Genomic DNA, 21361 nt, shown 5'->3' on the forward strand with positions numbered 1-21361 from the left:
AACGATTTCACTAGGACTTCTGAGCAAATGGATTTACTCGTCAATAACCTATGATCTTGGCTGTGAAGATGACAGATTACTCTGAATACAACTTGGCACGTCTACGGAGTCTTAAGAAAAACCCGCACCACACATTTCAGAAGAACCATCTGGGATGACACAACTGACACCTTGCATGGAATAAGCTGGGCTACAGTGCATTCCTTGGGAAACCACATCTAAGGGATGAAAAAGATGTGTAAAGGGTGCATAAAGACAAAACAATCATCTGGGGCCCTGGGCTAAGCTCCTTGGTTGTAAGTGTAATAGCACAGGGACAAGCTGGGACTTCCAGGTCTGGCCTGGGTCTCGGCCCAGCACTGCCCAGCACTGGGCTAATGGCACCGGCCCATCACACACTCACTGGAAACACTGCCGAAGAAAGAGCCTGGGCACCAAAACAAATACCCCGACCAGAAATCCTAGTTGAAAGAGACCTAACTCAAACTCTGTCATCTCAAGGGGAGACCTGGAGGCGGCCCAGACTGTGGCCGGGGGATCAGACGCCGGCCCCAGACTCGCTGGGGAGGTGCCCCAGGACTGGGACAGCACTGGCAGGGGCCGGGGCAGTGGCGTGCAGCCTTTTGTGGACAGGGGGAGAAGTGTGTGGGTTTCCATAACTGGAGCTGCAGAAAGGAAGGAGGTGAGAGAAGCTGAAGCTGAGGGAGTGGGACGGTGTCGTGGCTGTGGTATAGCGGGCGGGGCGGGCGGGCGGCACAGGGTGGCCGACTTGCTGCTCTACATCCTTCTGGGTAAATACACACGCGGGACGTACAGGACGCCGTGAATACAGAGCGGCACAGTTTACAATGTGCTGTCTCAGTGACATCACATCTATCTTTAACCAGGAGAAGCCATCGTCTGTCTGTCTATGACGAACTCCTTCCTCGGGTGCTGAAGACTGCTAGAGGGAAGGGTCCTCGCCAAAACCAAGACCAGGGCTGTTGTGAGGGTGAGAGCCGGGTGGGGACCTTGTGTTTAGACAAGAGGCAGAAGGTGGGGCTTGCCAGGCAGCAGAGGGCTGGGCTGCCACCAGCACCCCGCCTCCCGAGGGCCACGTTCAGCCCAGCCCTGGGCCAGCGTCCACACGCGCACACACACACACACATACACGACTCCCGGGCTGCGGCACCAGCACAGAAGCCTGGAGCCACGCGTGTGAGCTTCATCGCCGGGACACCACGGTATTGGCCTGTGACAGAGGGCAGAGCAACACTGCACTCAACCCGTGCGCCCTCCGCCTCACGGCACGAAGCTGTCGGAAGTCAAGGGACGGGAGTCAGTGCTTCAAAGGCACAAACTAACAGTCAACACCCTGCCTGGGGCGGGCGGGCACTGAAAAGAAGGGCTTTCACTGCCAGCAGCAAGCACACGCCACCACCACGGCCTCAGGGCTGGGGGCCCGAGGTCCGAGTGCCTGCCCAACAGCCCAGGACACGACCCCCTCCACGGGGCGCCTGACGACAGGCGAGACGGCACGGCCGTGGTTCTGCCACAGAAGAGTCCTCCTCGCCCAGAGGTACAGGCTGGACCGTTTACGGACGCGTCGCAGTCACTGGCAGGGTGGGGAGCGGCGGGGCTTCAGGCCGAACCAGCCTGGCTGACACGTCCTTCAGACACACAGCGCAGCAGGAATCAGACAATAAGCAGATACAATTTTAAATGATCACATCTGACCCTTTAAAACAGAGAAGATTCCAGGTGTACATTCACTTCATCTAATTAAAATGCTTCCTTTAGCCCAAGTCTGCCCACCTGCCCGTTAGTCTTCTAGGAAAGCCAGCCCGCCCGAGTAAGACAGGAGGGCGATGCAGACGGACCCTCGAAGGCATGGGGCTGACAGACCCCCAGACCACGGCTCTGTCCCAGGAGCCGCTCCCACACCGCTGGCCTGCTTAGCTCAGCGCGGGCAGCCCCTGCTCTCTCCTAGATGCTAACACCGCCGCCCTGGCTTCTCACAGGCTCTCCTGTTCGCACCTTCCTCCCTTGCCCCACAAAAGCCGACGGTGTCGTACGGGAGAGGGACTTCATGACTGGGGCAGAGCTACGAGGACCCATGACCCCCAGAGGGGGACAGGGCGGCTCCAGGGACTTGCAACGCTCGCCTGGATCTACAACGGGTCCTTTTCTTACTCGTGCGGCACACTGCGCAGCAACCTCGACAGCACTTACTGACGCCGACGTGACCCTGGTGCCAGCAGCTTCTGAGACGGAAGATCCTGGCGCGTTAAAGTTACCCCTTTATTATCTATTGGTCTGCACAGCACCTGAACTTAGAAAGTATAAACAATCAACAGACACACGTCGAGAAGAATCACAGCAGGCAGCAGACCTCGTCCTGCTGAGGCCAGCATGGCTGGGGGACCTGTGCATCCTGGCCCCAGGGCCCTCTTGTTCTGTCCTCTTCCCGGGGGGTGCGGCAGCCCCACTGTCAACAAAGCTTTCACACCAGTTACATCTCTGCTACTTGGTCAGCGACAAACACTGGGCTCAGCAAGTAGGAGCCAGATGTGGTTTCTGTCGGTTTTAAAAGCACACACGACAGACACCCGCACAGAAACACTGCTCTTCAGAAAGCCCTCGTCCAGGCCAGCACGTGCTGAGCACGCCGGACGCGCCACCGAGTCACAACGACATGGCATTGTTACAAAGCACAGACCAGAAGTTTGGAAGTTAGGAATGAATGGAATTCCACCTTACCTAGAAACGTATGAATGATTAACAGACAAAAATTACACCTAAATGGGGAAAAAAATTGAAAGGAACTGTCAGCATGAAGGAAAATGAAATGCACAAAATTATACAGGAGGAAAGCGCCACAATTTCTCATGATACAAAGGGCTGCAAAAATATTGACCTTGAGATGGGAAACCTCAACACCCAGATCTGTACCTTTAATACCCAACAGTTCTTCCTGACCTTCCTTTGCTTGTACAGACTGTGATGTGACTGAGCTCTCCAAGGAGGTGCACACGGAGGAACAGAAGCGTCACATCACGACCCCAGAGGACAGGACTAGGGCATTTCGACTGCACGTGGCTGACCGAGGGGCCCTCCTCAGGCACCTCGCCCACTCCCAACCAACACAACAGACCGAAGGCTTCACGAAGGCTTAGTACTGACATGTCTCTACTTTCTGTTAAGCTATCTGTGATCACTTGGTGAGAATGCTCTTCTAGAAAACCGAGACGTGAGAGGAGACAGAAGGTTTGGCAAGGGGAGGGAGAGGACGGACAACAGGAGGAAACAACAAGAAATGGGGAACAGAGCCGCTGCTGTCAGCGAGACAAGTGACCAGAGACAGGACACTTGAGTCCAGCAGTGGACACGGTAACCAGCCACCTCTGCTCTAGAAACCCCACCGTGAACGTGTGCGTCAGCGCCTCCGAGCGCAGAAGAACAGCCAGATACAAACACCTGGGAGCGGGCATGGCACGGTTCTATGATTACCTCACAGCGAAGGGCGATCCACTCGAGGCAGGGCCCTGGGCTCGCCGCTCAGGAACTGAGCACAGGTGCGCTGTCCATACGGCGACGCCCCAGTGGACAGGCTGGCTTTGAGAAGAGGAACACGTCCGAGCCCATTCCCAGGGCAGTATCTACATGGCACGCTGAGGATTTAAACCCACCACGAATCCTTCCCCAGAAGGAACTACTGCTGTAAGCATGCATTCACAGGAATATCTGGTGCTATAAAGTGATCAGACCCAGTTACACACTGACAGCTTAGTGCACGGTCCACTTCGGGCACAACGGGGGTAAACAAACAACAAACAAACGTCTACTTAAATAGAGATACAGATTCTACAATGCCAAGTAATGTTAGTATTCTGACAGCCCGTGATACATCTGGTCCTAAGAGGCAAGTGAACTATAAATTTCACATAGGCAAACAACAGTAATTCTCATTACAGCTTCAGGACAGCGTTAGAACAGTTCTGTATTTAAAATATGTGTCAAGTGGCAAGTCCCTGATGTACGCTCATCTGAGACCGTAAGTAAAAACTCAGACACGCGTAAAATTAATGGGATTGCCCACTCATCCTAATCGGTTGTTTTTTTTTTTTCTTTGCAAAGCTTCCTAATTTATTTCAAATTATCTGAGCTATTGAGACATGTCTTTTGAGTATTCTCAGCCCACGTACAATTGTAAAATTATGCCTACAACTCCATTATCCTAACATTAACAAAACAAAACAAGCCCCCCACCAGGTCCCGTCTCTGTACCTTTTCCAAAAACAAACACACAAAACAAAAAAGTTTATTCATGTTGTCAGTTAAATCATTATCTTAAAAGAATTAAAGATCTGGAATGTAAAGCTGCTCTACTGAACAAGTTTATATAAATAAGATATAGCTTGGGAAAGCATTGGAAAGCAGTTTAGTATTCATACTTAACACTCAAATTATATACCAGGTGTCTAAATAGCTCCTCATTCAAGTATTTTTCTGGTACATTTTAACTTTCCTAATTAGAGAATGACAGGTACATATTCGTAACACCACTACCTCAAAGTGGGGAACATGTTTTAAAAGGTCAACAGTGTAGCAAACACAGGTGTGGGAAGCCCCAAATAACTAACCTTGGGGTTAATTTCGGCATCGTCCTCATCTTCTCCCTCCTCGTCACCTTCTAATTCCTGCATTAAAAGGAGTGAGAGCTAGTTGAACAGACAGGACTTAAGTTCTTGTGGATCCACCAGCCACAAATAAAGCAATACTTTGATTCTGAAGGAAATCAATTACAATCATTGCTAGCCATACTTGATTAAATCCCCTCCTCTGGACACTTCTTGTTCTGGCAGATAACCCTGAAATAAACATATTGCTGAAAAAGTGGATTTTGTTTGCTAAATGGTTATTTTCTAAGATGCATTTTCATAAGCCAATTGCAGAGTCAAACTGGACACTGCTTCCCATCTGCCGTGTCTTTCCGTAGTATTCAACAGGGCTGAAAGCTTCAAAGGCAGCTTCCCACGAGACGAGTCTAAAGTGGTCCCCTGACTTCATAACCTCCATCCACTCAAGCAGAGAAGGCCTAAAGCAACCTCGGGGAATGATGTCTCACGTAAACCATGTCTTACCTCCTCCTCTCCTTCCTCACCTTCTTCAAACTGAAAAGAAAGGAAACAGGTTTTTAGGTTTTACAAAGCGTGGTGGCAACCTGACGCAGACACAGCCCGTCAAGCGCCTACAGGGGTAGGGCCTAAGGAGAGCGGGAAGTGGCCTGGCCTCTGAGCAGAGCTGGCAGCTCTGCTCCAAGCCGGGGCCAGAAGTGTGGGGCCGCTGGCTCACAAGCCCTGCCCTGTTAACAGGATACCAGGTATCTGAAAACCACTCAAAACAAAGACTGCGGATGGGGACGGGGTGAAGAAAGGAAACCGTCAGCTTGGGTGTGCGCTGGGTCCAACTGGGAAACTGGCTGATCTAAACAAACCAGTAGCGTAATTTTATCACATACTGGACTTTCAATGTCATTTTATAACTCAGGCAAGGGGAAATCTTTAATCTGTATTTAGAAATGTAATAAAATCTTGGTGTTTAATCTTTAAAGTAAGTCAGAAAAAATGTGCATGGGAGAAACTCCAACACTGTAGCTGAATGAATGTCTCAATTCAATGTCTTGTGTGTCCAAAAACACTGCTGGCCAGGCTCTCAGCCCAGTCCCGAATATCAGATTGCTATCAAAAGCCAAACAAAACTAAACAACCCTCGTCGCTGGTGGCTGCATCGACACAGACATTATGAAGATTCAGCAAGCTTTCTCTTACAAACCTTTCTTCTTGGAGCCCCCCGCCCCCCATTCATCAGCAACAACTCAGAGGGAACTCAAAAGAGCACAGTGCTGGCAGGGCCTGGTGCGGTCGGGCTGGGATCTGACCGTGTCTTGGCACCTTTCCCTCCAGGCCTCTGACAAAGAAGACCTTTCAGCGTCTTGCAGCCGACAAGACTCTCACTGCAGCATTTCAGGTCGCACTGGAACCAGCCTCACACAGGCTCAAGTGCCCATTTTCTGAGGTTCGAAGTCCATCATTTCACCCTGGCCCCATCTTCTGAGCGAGCTCTGTGCGGGCATCTCACACTCGGGCAGAGCAGAGGCTCCAGAGTGGGGTGTGCAGCCCGTGGGACGAGTGAGGTGACCCATGTGAGTGTGGAAGACAAAACCAGGACTCCTCTGTCCACTTCACCCCAGAACGATGCCCAGTGTCCACATCGCCCCCAGCGTGTCTGCCGTCGCTGCACTCATCTCTGTCCCAGCGCCACCGAGCCTCCTCTGCCAGGAGCCTGAGGAGCAGCTGCAGTGACTACCACCAACCCCGGTCCACGCGTGGGAACCGGCAGAACTAGGGCTCCAGCAGACGCAGGCTGACGGGAGCCCCGGGACCACACTGCGCACCTGCGGTACCTGCGCCGAAGGCGTTGTGAATGACTGTGGACACGGATGCTACAGGCAAACACACTGTACTGCTCACCAGGAGCTGCTATGCTGCCTGTACTATAAATATATACGCGCTGCATAATTAAGTTTTTAAACTGATGGGTGTATGATCAAAAGAGTTTGAGACCACTGGTCTAGAGATGAGTTTCCCACTGTGTGTAGCCACTAGATCTTTTTTGGTCAAATTAGATAAATCCAACCCCTGGTTCCTCAGTTGCCAAGGGCCGTACCTTGAATCTTCCAGCGTCACGTGGTGCCAGCCCTGCTGCAGCAGACGGAGCAGAGGACAGCTCCCTCATCACAGGAGGTGCTACTGGACAGCACTGGTCCAGAATTTGTTGCATAACCAGCATTTCCTTAGACTTAAGTCTGAGCAACTACCTGAGCGCTAAGATGACTCCAAACCGCGCTGTGCTGTGTGTGTCGGTGTTCCCGGATTCCCACAAGCACCTCCCAGCCCGGGGATGGACAGACCGCACCTGAGCAGCTCACTAGTGTCAGGCGATGTAGCCAGTACGCCCTGGGCTGGCCCACTCCCGCCGCGTGGGGGCCTTCAGCACAAAGGAGGGCCCGAAGCAGCTGGGGCCTGCCCTGCAGCCACAACAGACCTCGCCAGAAAGGAACCTCAGAGCACTCAACACAAGCGAGCAAACAGCATCCAAGCACACTTCCAGCAACACGCCACAGGACAGACCTTTATCTCCACACAACAAGAGGGCTCGCGGCAACCGGGCCTTGGTCACGATGGAGAACCATTTCAGGTGACAGCCCGGGGCAGCTGGCCAGGCTGTGCTCAGGGGTCCTGCTCCCAAGTTCTGACTGTGGGAGGGCGAGTTCCTTCAAGCAGAGGGGAAGGTGGCCTGCGCAGCCGGGCTGTTTTTCCGTGGAGCGTGGGGTTCTATTTCTTTGGGGTCGATATGCCACGTGCTAGCACGACTCGGCTCTGCAGGCCATCGCTTGGAGAACAGGAGTTTCCTCACGTTCAGAAGTCACCCAAAGCCACAGACCTCGCGTGCAGCAGCGGACCCCTGGGTCCTTAGAGGACATTCTGAAACACGTCACTGGCCGGGCCCACGTGGGCGCGTGGTGCTCAGATGCCTCAGAAAGACCTGCTTCTCCCGCCTCTGCCATCTCCCTGCCCAGTCTATTTCCTCCAAACCAGAGGGCAGTGCCCCGTGGACCTGGTGGAGGATGTCATGAAAATCTCGGCTGGGCTTCCCAAGCCGGCACCCGCTCTGACCCCGGCGGCTCCCACAGGCCACCTACGTTGTCGTCGTCCTCTATGGCCTCCCCTGTGAAGTAGAGCACAGCGCGCGGCACGATCCGCTCACGGAAGAAGTGTCCAATTTCAAAGTCGGAAGCTAACGTGAATTCAGAGTCTTCATCCTGAGGGGAAAAGCGAAGTGCTAACTTGCTTCAGTGGGGTAAATGTCACATCCCCTCGCCCATGCCTGACCCCCCCCACTTCCGGTGACTGGGCTTATAAAGCACCCAGTGCGGGCACTGCTGGGTGACAGGCATCTCTGAGGTTAGGCCACGTTAAAGGAACCCTTGCAGCCAAATGGCAGGAAAGCGTAGGGCCCAGAGGGGCCGCACAGGGCCACACGTGCGAGGGGGTGAGGCTCAAGGACACGCCTGCCCTCAGGTCCACCCACGGAACGCGCGCTTCTGTCCCACCCCCACGGTGCAGTGAATACAAATTCACCCTTGGTTTTCAGGCAGTAATAACAGATTAAAAAGAAAGTAGCAAAATACTCGGGAAATAAGGACCTTAACAGCAAAACAACATACTTTTTTGATAACCACACATCTTACCAGTGATTCTCCATCCCCTGATGCTAGAAGAAAAGACAAAACACATCTGCATTACATCGACAACCAAAACCTTCTAAAGCCCACACAGGAGGCTCAGCTGACAAATAAAAGGGAACACTTCACTAGAAATCGCCTAAGCGCTGTGCCTCCCCATGGCCGGCTACCCCCCTCCCCCGCCTGCTGCAGGCTGAAGCTGGCCCCAGCACCGCCAGGCCCCCTGCCCTCCCCCCACCCCCAATCAAGGGCCAAAGGCTGGTAGCCAGTGAGGCTCACAGGTCCAGCTGGAGAAGGCCACTTTCAGAAGAGAATTTACAGACGTTTAAAGCATCAGCAGATGGAAAGGTGCACCGGCTGCCCAGACCGTGGCCTTTCAGGGCATTTGTGTTTTAAGCGTTGTTTTAACTCGTGTCCTACAAAACTACAGGTGACGTTTCGGTAGAGGCACAGGAAGCACTTGAAGGCCGTAAGTCCTCAGTGTGACTGAGGCGCCGCATCTCAGCTAGGTCGAAGCTGCACCCCTGCCTGCTTGCAAAGGGGAAGGAGAGAGTCGTGCTGAGCCACTCCTCCCGCAAAGACTGCAGCGCGCAGGGCGACGTTACTCACCGACACCCACAGCAGGGGCCCGCGCTCCACACAAAAGGTGGGCTGAGATTCGGTTCCAGCACCCACGGCCCTACAGACCTTGGTGCCGAACTACAGCCCAACATGGAACCAAGAAAACACAGACTTAAAACCGCGCTCAGTGAAGCCCAGTGACGCTTCGCCAGGCGTCGCGTCCCCTTTGCCGGGCTCACCCTGCCTTTGTGTCTTCCCTGTCACCCCTCTGCTGCAAGGTCTGTCTCCGTGGCCAGCACAGAGAGGGGCACGTGCCATCTCAACCACGGCGGAGCAGGTGCTGGTGCGAGCACGCCTCCCCGTGGGCGGTGGGGCAGCCCGAGCCTCGGCCTGTAAGAGTCCCACCCGCTGTTCAAGATGCAGGTTCGGGGACTCTGGCCTCAGGGGCAGCAATCAGCACAAGGACTTCCTCACTTGACTTCTGGACCAGTTTTGTAGGATTAAAGCCAAACAGGGTGCTGACTAGCCATCTTTTATTTCCTTCATTTCAAAAAGCATTTCAGCAATTTTGATTTTTTTCCTTGACCACTCCATCACCCCCACCACTGACATCCTCTATTCCTTTTCATAGAGCATATCACTTGATATTACGTTTATTCAATTACTTTAAAAATAGTGATATACCATAAAATTCACCCACTTGAAGTATACAATCCAATGACGTCTGATACATTTTTAGACTTGTGCAACCACACAATACAGTTTTAGAACCCCCAAAATCACCCCCAAATTCTTGAGTCCACTTGATTCCATTTTAATTGTTATTAATTATTTAAAACTTCCAAAAAAGCCACTGAATTTAGGAACCAAAGCCCCTTTGCTTCACGGTGAATTCATACAGGAAGGCTCCCATATGCCCACGTGAGGCTCTGAAAGGCATCTTCCCAAAAAAGGAAATTTAAGAACTACATTTATGGCTGTTCTTGTCCCCAGAACTGATATACATTGGCATCTTCCAGGTTCAAAGACAAGTCACAGACAATAGCCACAACAGTGAAAAACAACAGACCGAATGGTGATGGGCAGCTTGGTAACTCGGCACGAGGGTCAGAGTCAAGAGGAAAGCCACCCCGTGGCCCCCGACAGACAACCCAAAGGGCCACCAATTACCTAGATCAGGGCTGGCATTTATTTCCAACTGTTTTTTGTTCACTGAAAATAAAGAGAAAATGTTTTCCCCTCATAGCCATATTTTAACGCTGCCAGCGGGTCTGACCTTCGAATTCTCAGGATTAGGAAATTATGTGAAGACTTCCAAGTAATTTTCCTCAAAACCAGCGGCTGAGCCATTACTACTTCCATCTCTCTTTTACTGGGGGGTGGGAGCGGGGAGCAGAGAACAAGCGTCCAAGCTATGATTCTGTCCTAAGTCTGTGTTTGTCACAATATATTAGTTCCCAAACCCCTTGTGCTCTATACCAAGGCTCGAAGAAAAAACCAAAAACCCACCTGAGAGGGAGGGGTGGGCCGACGCCCTGCAGGCTGCATGAGTGTGAGCAGAGCAGCCCCGCTGACCCCTCCCCCCGCCGCCACCGGGCTCACCCTCCTGCCAGGACAGGCACCCGTGGCCCCGCCCGCACAGCCACGGCCCCGCCCCCCAGCGCTCGCCCGAGGACCAGAACCGACTTCCCGATGTTAACAGTCACTCTGTGTGTAACCTGGAGTCACAACCCAGCCCACTCACCTTTCAGCGGATTGAAGAAGTTGAAAAAGGAATCGTTGGGGACTTGTTTGGTGATTGTTCTGACGGTGCCTCGGCCCTTATGTTTCTGCTTTTTCTTGATGGTTTTGACTGTTACATTTTTTCCTTTCTTCCAGTCAATGGTACACCTACAGGGACAAGACCGTGATCACGGGTACACACTTCATGAGAAAAACTGGTCACACGTGTGCCCAGCAAGCAAATCACAGCTCTGTGCTTAACCCCAAAACAACTTAACAACCTGCGAGCAAGCACCCGGCACGTGGTGAGCTCGCGTGAAGGCCAGTGAAGGCGGAGGGCGCCGCCAGGCAGGCTGTCAGCGCGGCAACTCCCGCAGCTGCAGAGCTTTAACCCCCAGACGTCTCGCAGGGGTCCTCCAACGTTCTTCCCGTGACCATGCCCGCTCAAGGGCTTGTCACCTGCTGCCCCTTCACAGACCCCACAGCGCACAGGAAGCCACCCACTCAGGCGCCTGAATTCTCAAGACAACTAACTACGCGAGTGGGACAAGCTGGAGAAAGCACGCAGGTGGCTACCGCAAACACTGGTGACCGGAGCGAGACACAAGGGTTCCAAGTGTGCCGAGCGGCCCCTGGTGGGGACCGCGCTCTGAATCACCTTGGACCAACAGGTAAGCCCTGGCAGTGTCTGAATAGCGTCTGCTCAAGGACATGCCTGGGAAGGCAGGCCTTCTCACCCGATGGCCTGGCCGTGGGAAACAATCTACATGACTCTGGCCATTTCAGTCCAGCAGGATTTTAACAGAGTTCTGTATTACTCACACAGGGAGATTCATCAGGATAAGTACTTGGGTCAGTGAATAAGGATAATTGTTTCAATCAAGAATAAAACAATTTCCCAAACCGTCTCAAACCAACCAAGAGGCGTGAACTCCAAGCCACTCTCCTTGGTGGGCCACGGGCTGCAATCGCCAAGGTGCTCAGTCCTGAGGCCAACCACACTCATGCTGCCCCACCGAGGCCAGAGCTGCCCTGTACTGACTCATTCATTCACTCAACAAATACCTGCTGAGAGGAATTTATTAGTTCAATGACCACTGCTTCACTTAAGGTGACTGGAGATCCCAATGCCCTCATTAAAACGAGGAAATTGGGCCACTACCCCAAACCCTGGCCCACGTAACCACAAGATACATTTCCCAGTGCCAGCCATCATATTCCCAGAGAGACTCTTTAATTTCAATCTTTGTCTTTTGGGCTTCTAAACAGATTAAAGGCTTTCAGCTATTCCTAACTTCCATCTTACTTGTAAAGTTGTAAAACCATCTCCTGCTTTTGTTTCAGAAAAAGAAGTTGAAATGGCATTTCCTTACCCGTCACAGTCAACTATTTCAGGACCTTCAAAGGAAAAGGGATCGGCCTTATCTGGCTCTGACTTCATCTTGTATGTTTTTGTCAGGACTGAATTGGTAAAGTAGTCGTTGGGTTCAAAGTGGAACTCTAATACAAAAGACTGGAAAAAAAGACAAAAACTCGGGCTAAGCACCACTTAAAATCTATGAATAACTAGCGACCGACTTTATGAATCACACAGTACTTACTGGAACCCAGCTCTTCCCTAAGCATGACACCACAGGCAGAAGCCATGACTGAAAAACTCAACAGGTGTGGCCACATAACAAGAACTTGTTGACTGCAAAACCACCAGCACAAAGTTAAAGCACAGCGGCAGGCGGGCAAATACCCATCACCCTTAGGGCCCCTGCCGCCTCCCCTCCCAGGGAGGACAAGCTCTCCTGAGGAGTGTGGCTTCTCGCTGCTGCCCCACCCTCCCTTCCCCGAGAGCACAGCAGGGTGGGGGTCTGGAGGCAGAAGGCGGCAGCACAGCCCTGTCTCCCTCTCCTTTCTCTTGGGCAGAGCAGCTCCTTCTCTGCCGCGCAGCGCAAGGGCCAAGACTCCACGTGGGGAGAGAAGGGGAGGCACTGACTGGGCCTCGTCAAACCACACCAAGGACAAGTTCACCCTTCACTCACAAAGCACTCTTCAGACCTAGAGACACGCATGGGAGGAATGGACAAAGGGGTGTACAAAGCAGTAGTAACAAATCAGAAGATATTCGTGCGCACAGTAATAAATGAAAAATAAAATGAGACGCCCCCTTTCTGGGCAAAATGTCCAAAGAACACATGGTACTGGCAAGTGTTTTGGGAAGCCAGGGGCACTCATATACTGTAAAGGGCTTTGTGAAGGGCAATTTGGCAACATCAAAAAATTAACAAAATAAAAAACATTCTGGGACCCAATAATTCTGTTTTGAGGAATGCGTCCTATTTCAGAAAGATACCTGGATGGATGCAGCAGCATGTGCAAAGGTATTGACCTCAGCCCTTCTGACAAGACAACCTGGGGGAAGTAAATAACAGAGACAGTCTAAAGGACCGGCTCTGGGTCTGGACAGCCTCTGCCCGTCAGTGCTGTGTGATTCTGGGAAGCTATTCAACGTCCCTGTGCTTTCGTTTCCTCACCTGCAAAATGGAATAAACAACCCTTTCTCTCCATGAGTTCACTTGAGGATTAATCTATGGAAGCACTTAGAACGGGGCCAGGTTTACAGGCATTACTTGCTAAATGTTAGCTATTTCTATTTTTATTGTAATGGTACAACCATCAGTTGAGAAAAAAATTAAGAAGACTAAAAACAAACCACTTCCACAAGGGGAAGTGAAATAAAAACTCTCGCAAGAGGGGGATGAGGAAGAGAAGGGCCACAAGGGCCTGGAAAGTACAGACACAAGCGGCCAAGAGGATCGGAGGCGGTCCTACCAGTGTTCAGAAGGGATGGCAGGGATCTGGCCAGGTCGCCACTGACCCCTGCCAGCGTGGTGTGGGCTGGAGGGGAAGGGAGGTCAACGAGCACAAGTCACTAGTCTGGCGAAACCGAAGTGCGGCGAGGGCAGGACGGCAGCTGTGGGGATCAGAACGTCGGTGGAATCCCTCTCCATGGCTCTCCGGAGCCTGACCCCAGGCCCCATAAACCCGGTCTTTATCTTGGACTTCAGTCACTGGAGACTGCTATTACTTGAGAACTGTTGAGGGTGGTGACCACAGGTGTGGATGAGCCACCTTGGGGACTGGGCTGGGCTAACGAATGGCACTGTTCTATTCCGTCCTTCATTACGTCCATATAGATATGGACAGAATTATTTATTTTCCTCTCTCTCTCCCCATTTCCTTCTCCTGCCATTTCTCCAAACCAAGGGTGCTACTTCCTTTCTTCATATTTTCCTACTTTTCCTTCTTTCCCTAGGCCTCTGTTTAGTCAAGAATGAGTCAAACACAACTGGGGATGATTTAAAGAAAGTGTCTAACAGTCCAACAGAAAAGGGCCCAAGGACGAGGCGACCTCATTCACACCCCCCTACAGCCAAGTCAGCCATGATCATATGACAAATGCCCAGCCACGCTCGCAATTAAGTGTAAAATTCCATCTCTTCTGCCCAGCAAAGTAAACACGGCTGCTACTGTCTTTGCCGACACTTGTGCTGAGAAGAGGGGAGGCGGGCCCCAGGCAACGCTGCCCATGTGCTCAAAGCAGACGCCTCAAGTCCAGGCAAACGACATGTGGGGATTCTCTGTACTGCTGCTGCAGCGCTGCTCTAAGCTTGACGTTATTTCAAAATAGAAAGAAACCAAAAAATGTTATTATTCCAAAAAGAAAAGTGTAAAAAGATACTACTAGCATCATCAGGAGTGTGAACTGGACCACCTTTGGGCCTTATAAAGGTTTGTCTCCTTCGACCCAGTAATGACACTACAAGGAACCTAACTGAGGGAATCATCAGAAACGTAAGCAAAAGCCTGGGGCTCAAGTAAGCTGATCACGGTGCAACAACTTATAACGGGGTGGTGGCGGCAGGGGCATATTCTGGGGAATGCTGAACCTTTTTATAGCCCACAGATGCAGCAACTGTCTTCCACCCCGTGGGGCCTGCATGAGGTGAAGAGAGCAGCGTGACACTGTCCACACACTAGGACCCCACTCTGCTGAGGTACAAACACGGTGACCCTGAAGAGTGACCCTGGGGAGGGGCGAACACCCTGGCTGTGTTTCACTCTGAAGTAAGGCGGTTTCATTTTATTTTCTTTAGACATTTTATTTATTTATTTGTTGATTGATTGATCGATTGATTGCTGCGTTGGGTCTCTGTTGCTGTGCGGGTTTTCTCTAGTTGCGGCGAGCGGGGGCTCCTCTTTGTTGCGGTGCGCAGGCTTCTCATTGCGGTGTCTTCTCTTGTTGTGGAGCACGGGCTCTAGAGTGCGGGCTTCAGCAGTTGTGGTGCACGGGCTCAGTAGTTGTGGCGCACGGGCTTAGTTGCTCCGCGGCACGTGGGATCTTCCCGGACCAGGGCTCGAACCTGTGTCCCCTGCACTGGCAGGCGGGTTCTTAACCACTGCGCCACCAGGGAAGCCCCCATTTCATAGTAAGTTTAAAAAGGGCAAACTATGGGTGAATTCACTGAGCTGCTGGTAGTTATCTGTAAAAGACAGAGTGCAGAGCGTTCTGTACACTTCTCTGTGCTTCCTAAGTTGTCTTATACAAGCACATATGACTTTCACAATGGCTTAGAGTCTACCACAGCTAGGGCTCCAGCCTGTCTATGAGCCATGGAAGAGACCGAGGAAAATATAAGACAAATGGGTTGAGGAAGAAAGGGAATGGACCAAGGGAATCATCAAATAGGTGTGCGCGTGCACGCGCGCATGCACACACACACACACACAGAGACACAGAGAGGGAAAGAGAATTCACATCCATCACAGCAAACCACAGCACTCTGCCACAGGAGGCCTCTAGGGGACACTGTGGCCAAGCCTCGCACAGGTGAGGAGCGATTACTGGGAAGAAATCGACAAGAGGAAGGCACTGCAATAACCTGGGTGCGGAAGGAAAGAAGGGGCTCCCTCAGCTACCAGAGTGACTCCCAACCTGTGAACAGGCATCACTCCGGCTGGTGCCCACACCCCAGCTGCAGAGGGATGCGAATGTCACCTCCAGAGTGGAGCAGACCAGGAAAGGGACAGATACAGGTGTGTGTGCCCCCACCCCTTGCCCCCAGCAGGCATCACCCGCAGGCCAAGGTAGAGGGAATCCCCCTCACACCACTCTGTGGTGGGGAAGGGGGAAGAGACCGGGCCTCAGCCCCACAGCCCTCAGGCACTGTGTCTTCAAGACCTGAAACCAAGAGCCACCAGGCAGGCGGTCAGTTGTGTGGTGCTGAAATTGCTGTGGCACTGGAATGGAACCCACCAGCCACAGGCAGACCGGGCGGTCACGAACAGTGCTCCCCGAGGACCCCAGCTCAGGCATCACCGCCTCAAGGCTGCTTCACAGAAGAGGACAGGCTGGCTTAGGTCAGACTCCCCTCACTAACCGGCAGGCAGCCCACGAGAGCAAGCATTCTGGAAAGATGTGCTTCAAGACAAATCAAAGAGCAGGGAAACAGTTTTTCAGTCTTATCTATCTGCAGTTATTCTTAAAGGTAAAACCTAGTCCATTTCCTTCACTAGTATCTTGGATTTCTGTTAAAGTGCTGCTTATATTTGAATACGTACCAACCATCCTTTGCAGCCTGTTTTACATACATTCCATCCTCACAAACCTGGGAGACACTCAGGAGAAGGATGACATCACCCCATCTGACAGAGGAAACAAACGAGCCCAGAGGCCACAGCATGGCACAGCGGACGCCACGTCCGAGAAGTCCCCTCCTGCGCCTGCCCCCGCGCCTGCCCCCGAGCAGCTGGTGGACTGAGTGACTGTCCGGCTGTGCACACGGCCGGGTGAGGCCCAGGGACGCGATGTGAGAATACGCGTCTCACTCCAGTGACCCAACAAGTGAGTGGCCGGGTGTGTATTTCTGGCTCCAAGCCCTTTACCCTTAGTGGCCTGACCCTTTCTGACACCAGCCAGGAGTTCAAACAACCAGTACTCACCATAGGCTGCCCAGGGTCTGAAAATTTCACTTTGATATCCTGCAGGTGTTTCAAGATTGGCTCATCATATTCCTAAGCATAAAGAGAAGAAAAGAAAGTTCTGGTGAGCTTTTACAGGCAGCACACATGTCCTCACTGAGTCACGGTTGCATCTACTCCTAGATACTGGATAATTAGCCCTGTTGGAATTCTGTCCTTGTCACTCCCAGGAAGCCACCCAAATTTGTTCAGTCATTAGCAGTCTTAGAGTGGCAGCAATGAGGTGCCACCTTTGTCTGGCACAGAGCACTGGTAACCACCAATGCCAAGGCAGAAGGGTATCGCACTCATTGCCAGGGGCAAGAGCCCTGACTGATTTCACAGCCCCACCAGCTGCCAGTACAGACGGGGTCAGAAATGCCATCAATTAAGACTGCTGGTCCTCAGCATCTCCTAAGAGAATCAGAAGAAATGCCAGGACAAGCTACTGACCTTGGCAGCCAATTCCCCCCGCTTAGGGCACGTGGCGATAAATATCCCAAATCCAACAAACACAGTCAAGGACACTCACAAAGCAAGTCTGAGACCTAATGGCAGGCACTATGGAAGAGCTTCTAACGATGGCTCTATGCCTTTACGAGTCATCGTTATGCAAACACAGAAGTTCACCAGGGCCTGTCATTTGAGAAAGGCCAACTGAGAAAAACTCAGAAAAAAAAAAAATCACAGGACCTGAAACCCAGTGACCACATACTCACGAGAGGTGCTTTATTTGTGAAACAGTCACTTCACCCTGGAAGTCTGGGGACTGGACCAAAAGGATTTCCTGAGGTTCCGTTGAGCCTGATAACTACCAACTTCCCAATTTTAAATTCTTTCTACATCACAGGCAGACCTCGTTTAATGCACTTCACTTTACTGTGCTTCACAGATATTTTGGTGGGTTTTCTGGTTTGTTTTTTTTGTTGTTCTTGTTGCAAATTGAAGGTTTGTGACAACCCTGCATTGTCAGACGATGGTTAGGATTTTTTAGCAATGAAGTATTTTTAAATTAAGGTACGTACATTTTTGAGACATAATGCTATCGCACACTTGATAGACAGATTACAGTATAGTGTAAACCTAACTTTTATGACGCACCGGGAAACCAAAAAATTCATGTGACTCACTTTACTGCTACATTCACTTTATTGCAGGGGTCTGGAACCAAACCCACAATGTCTCCGAGGTCTGCCTGCATAGAACAAACCAAAAAAAAAAAGCAGTAACAAAGGCACCTTCCAAGTCTCTAGACAAAAAGTAAGTCCAAAACAGTTTTCAAAGAAGGCCACATCAGTCTGAGATGTCAAATCCTAAATTCTAGAACCAGAAAACACTTGGCTCCAAGATCACGTGTATCACTGACTGAGCACGTATGCCTAGTTCTAGAATCGCCAAGGCGAACGTATCACCAGTACGTTTTCCAAATACGCGGCACTGGGATCTTCAAGCTCACTGCAGTCAAACTAGCAGCACCCACTGGTACCACCCCAGAGCCAGGAGACGGCCATCATGTTCTAGATCTCCTCCAAGAGCCGCACGCCTTGAGGGCCAAGGACCTTCTATGGCCCAGACCAGAACAGAAAGCCCTAAGTTAGCAGGCTCAAAACTCAGGGCCAACAGTGGAAGCAACTCAGGGACTGATTTAAAGCTGCTCTCCCTAAGTTTCAAAACTCTGCTTTTGGACCTATCTTGGCTACCACCAACAGAGAACCCAAGGACCTACAGCCAAGCCCACCTTTGGGATTTAACGTCTGACCAAAATGGAACCTACTACCATTACTTGCTTCAGGTTATAAACGGCCCAAACCACATTTCATCACTCTCTGCATACTAAATGAGTACTCAAAAAATGACACGTCTTTTTACAACTGTAAGACAAAAAGCAGCGAGACACTGTGTGGCATAAATACTGAAGCACTGACACTAAGACAGAGGTGTTGGGGAGAACGGAAGAGACACCTCATTCAAGTACAGCTGACTGTACCACTACCCCCCAAACCAAAGAAATGCTACAGACAAAGCAGCAGCGCCATCGCTGGGTTACTAACTGGCTGGCCGGGCAACACCGGGAGCCAGGTCTCCCAATCAAGTCGCCTAACTGGCACCAAAAAGCCTACCTCATGACACCCCTGTCACCACTCACAGTGCGCCCCCAACCTGCAACACGGGCGTCACCTGGGGGACACATCAGAAACGAAGATTCTCAGGCCCCACCCAGACCTACTGACTCAGAGCCTGCACTTCCACGAGACGTCCCAGTGACAGGTACACACACCCTTCTCCATCTGCTCTGCCGGCACGGGGATTTTCAACCCTTGGGGGTACATCAGAATCATGAGAGAGCGTCTACAACACCTCAAACTCTCGCTGACCTGGGGGTGGGGAGGCACTGATGCTGCTATTTAGTTTTAAAAGTTGCCCAAGTGACTAACATACAGGCAGGGTGAGAATCTGGTTCTAGCATATATTACTCAATTTTCCCAATAAATTTCTGGCTCATGGCATTCTAGTCTTCTAGTATTCTTGGTCTAGTGTTCTTTCTTTCTTTTCTTTTTTTTTTGGCCATGCCGCTCGGCTTATGGGATCTTAGTTCCCGAACCAAGGACTGAACCCGGGCCCTGGCAGTAAAAGTGCCAAGTCCTAACCACTGGACCGCCGGGAATTCCCAATGGTCTAGTAGTCTTAAACCGCGCCTTTTCATATGAGACAAGAAAACACAGGCTATTGTTAAGTCATGTATTTTAAATGTTCCCCCCGTCTGGAAGGGGAGTAAGAAACTCATCCCCTCCACCTTTTCTTCAGTTCTGGCTTACAGATAAGCACTCAACAAGGCAGGCAGCAGACGCAGCAACGCAGCAACTCTCTGGAACCACTCTAACTGCAGCTGTGAAACCTCTGCAAACTGCAGTAGAGCGAGCTAGCTGCACGCCACCTGTGGCCGTGCTCTGATATAAAAGCACTGTGCTGACCCGTCTGGAGTAAGTCCAAATGCAGAAATGACCCCCTCTGTGGACTTCTGAGCAGTACCTATTTCTGAATTCTGGAAACTTCTACCATAACTCAGCTCAGGGAAAGTCACATTTGTTACCTTTTAATTGGTTCACCATTTCATCATTAGAGAAAGCTCAACAAGGCAAGACAAAGAAAGTTTGGCCATTCCCATTTAAAAAAAAAAAGACTTTTTCAAGGAAAATGATTAGAAATTATTAGCAACTTGTTAAATATTTGTACAACTAGCAAGGCGGCACAACAGGCCCATTTCAAATGTCAAAAATCAATCAAAACAGAAGACCGCGTGCCAGTGAGCGTGCACCTGTGTGTAAACGCGCACATGGGTACATGTGTACACGCACGCACGCACGCACACTTCACCGCTCAGTATCAACTCCTCCACTCCCGCCCCTCATCCTCACGCTTCTCACTTGTCCACGTCACTGTGAGGTAGAGAAGGGTCTGGAATCTGTTAACATGCTTCCTGGGGTGAGACAACAGACACTTTACAGGAGGCAAAGCGACCCTAAGCTTGGCTGAGGTTCCGCGTGGCAGGCTTTTCCGAGAGGGCCGCTACACGACGGCGCACAGGGGCTCCAGCTGCAGCCAGGCCTCCCGGGGACCCTGACTCCTCTGAGTTATGGTCACAGAAGGCGCCTTTCCACCCGCAATCAACAACTGCTAGACATGCTGTTGAAAGTTCACAAATAAATAATGTCTTCTATAAAGTGGGAATGTGCCTGTGTGCTTACCTGAACTAATTCACTTAGCATATCTACATTTCTGAAGATGGTAAACCAGAACTCTGGAATTCCTTTTGGGTTTGGCTCTTCTGCTGCTGCTTCTTCTTTTTCCGCTATGACTGCTTTATTTTTTATGTCTCCCTAGATAAATAAAGATGCAAAATTGGATACTTATCATGAAGCAACAACTTTACAAATAACTGAATGGCTTAATACAGACCATATTTTCAGAATCCCATGTAAACTTCTATCAAAAACCCTTGCTCTTTGAAACTGCATCTCCAAGACCACTGTGCCCATCACAATTTCCAACGTCTCTGAGGAACAAAGCATTTAAGGCACTCCAGCCAGATGTAACTCCAGGAGGTAATTTTAGATCAAGGGGAAAGAGCTGCAGAGCTGATACAGTGCCCCCCGACTTGGGGAAGGCTGCCCAGTGCTGGCTCGCTGTCCCTCCTGGGATAATCACCGCCAGAGGGACGCTCCAGGATCTCCCGCACCAAGAAACTGCCCCACAAGCTGCATGTCCAAGGATACGGAGATGTCGGGACAGAGGCACCATGCAAACATCAGGGGGGTGACGAGAAAGGCGACGTGGCCATGAGGAGGGTAGTCTTTTCTAACATCACGGGCCTGACATGTGATTCTTAGGAGGACATGATCACAAGGGGCTTTTTAAGTTAACAGGGGCAGATTTTCCTCGCACAATGAAGAACTGATTCACAACTATATTGATCCACAGGCATGGCTTCAACTACACCAGATTCTACATGTTTTTAAAAGATCAGAAAGATATATAGCTACCAAAACTAACATACACTTAAAAAAACAAAAACATAAAACCCGGAAGTTTATACTATAGGATAGAAAAGCCACTCCCAAGTGTAAAATCAGGCCAACAAAGTTCACCTTGTCGTGTTGGGACTTTCCGTGGCACTGGTATGATACCCGTCACCAAAAAAAGGCTGCAAGCAGGTGATGGACAGGGCACATCACCAGAAGGACCATTTACCAATGTAAAGTGGCGAGGTGCACTGGGGCT

The 21361-nt window shown here is 51.0% G+C and overlaps 1 protein-coding gene across 8 annotated transcripts in view; it reads right to left on the reverse strand.

The window, feature by feature from the left end:
- The window catches only part of NAP1L4 (nucleosome assembly protein 1 like 4), a 75441-nt gene that overhangs the window by 12601 nt on the left and 41479 nt on the right, over positions 1–21361 (reverse strand). For all 8 annotated transcript variants that reach the window (XM_082342026.1, XM_082342020.1, XM_082342025.1 and 5 more), the window contains 8 exons: positions 20329–20460; positions 16565–16636; positions 11944–12083; positions 10593–10738; positions 8294–8316; positions 7745–7864; positions 5124–5153; positions 4623–4679 (listed from right to left, as the gene is read on the reverse strand). In XM_082342026.1, coding sequence (XP_082198152.1) covers positions 4623–4679; positions 5124–5153; positions 7745–7864; positions 8294–8316; positions 10593–10738; positions 11944–12083; positions 16565–16636; positions 20329–20460 — 720 coding nt within the window. The remainder of the gene's footprint in view (positions 1–4622; positions 4680–5123; positions 5154–7744; positions 7865–8293; positions 8317–10592; positions 10739–11943; positions 12084–16564; positions 16637–20328; positions 20461–21361) is intronic.

The sequence above is a fragment of the Balaenoptera borealis genome (genome assembly GCF_965194805.1).
Source record: "Balaenoptera borealis genome assembly, chromosome: 11".
NCBI classification, from domain to species: domain Eukaryota; kingdom Metazoa; phylum Chordata; class Mammalia; order Artiodactyla; family Balaenopteridae; genus Balaenoptera; species Balaenoptera borealis.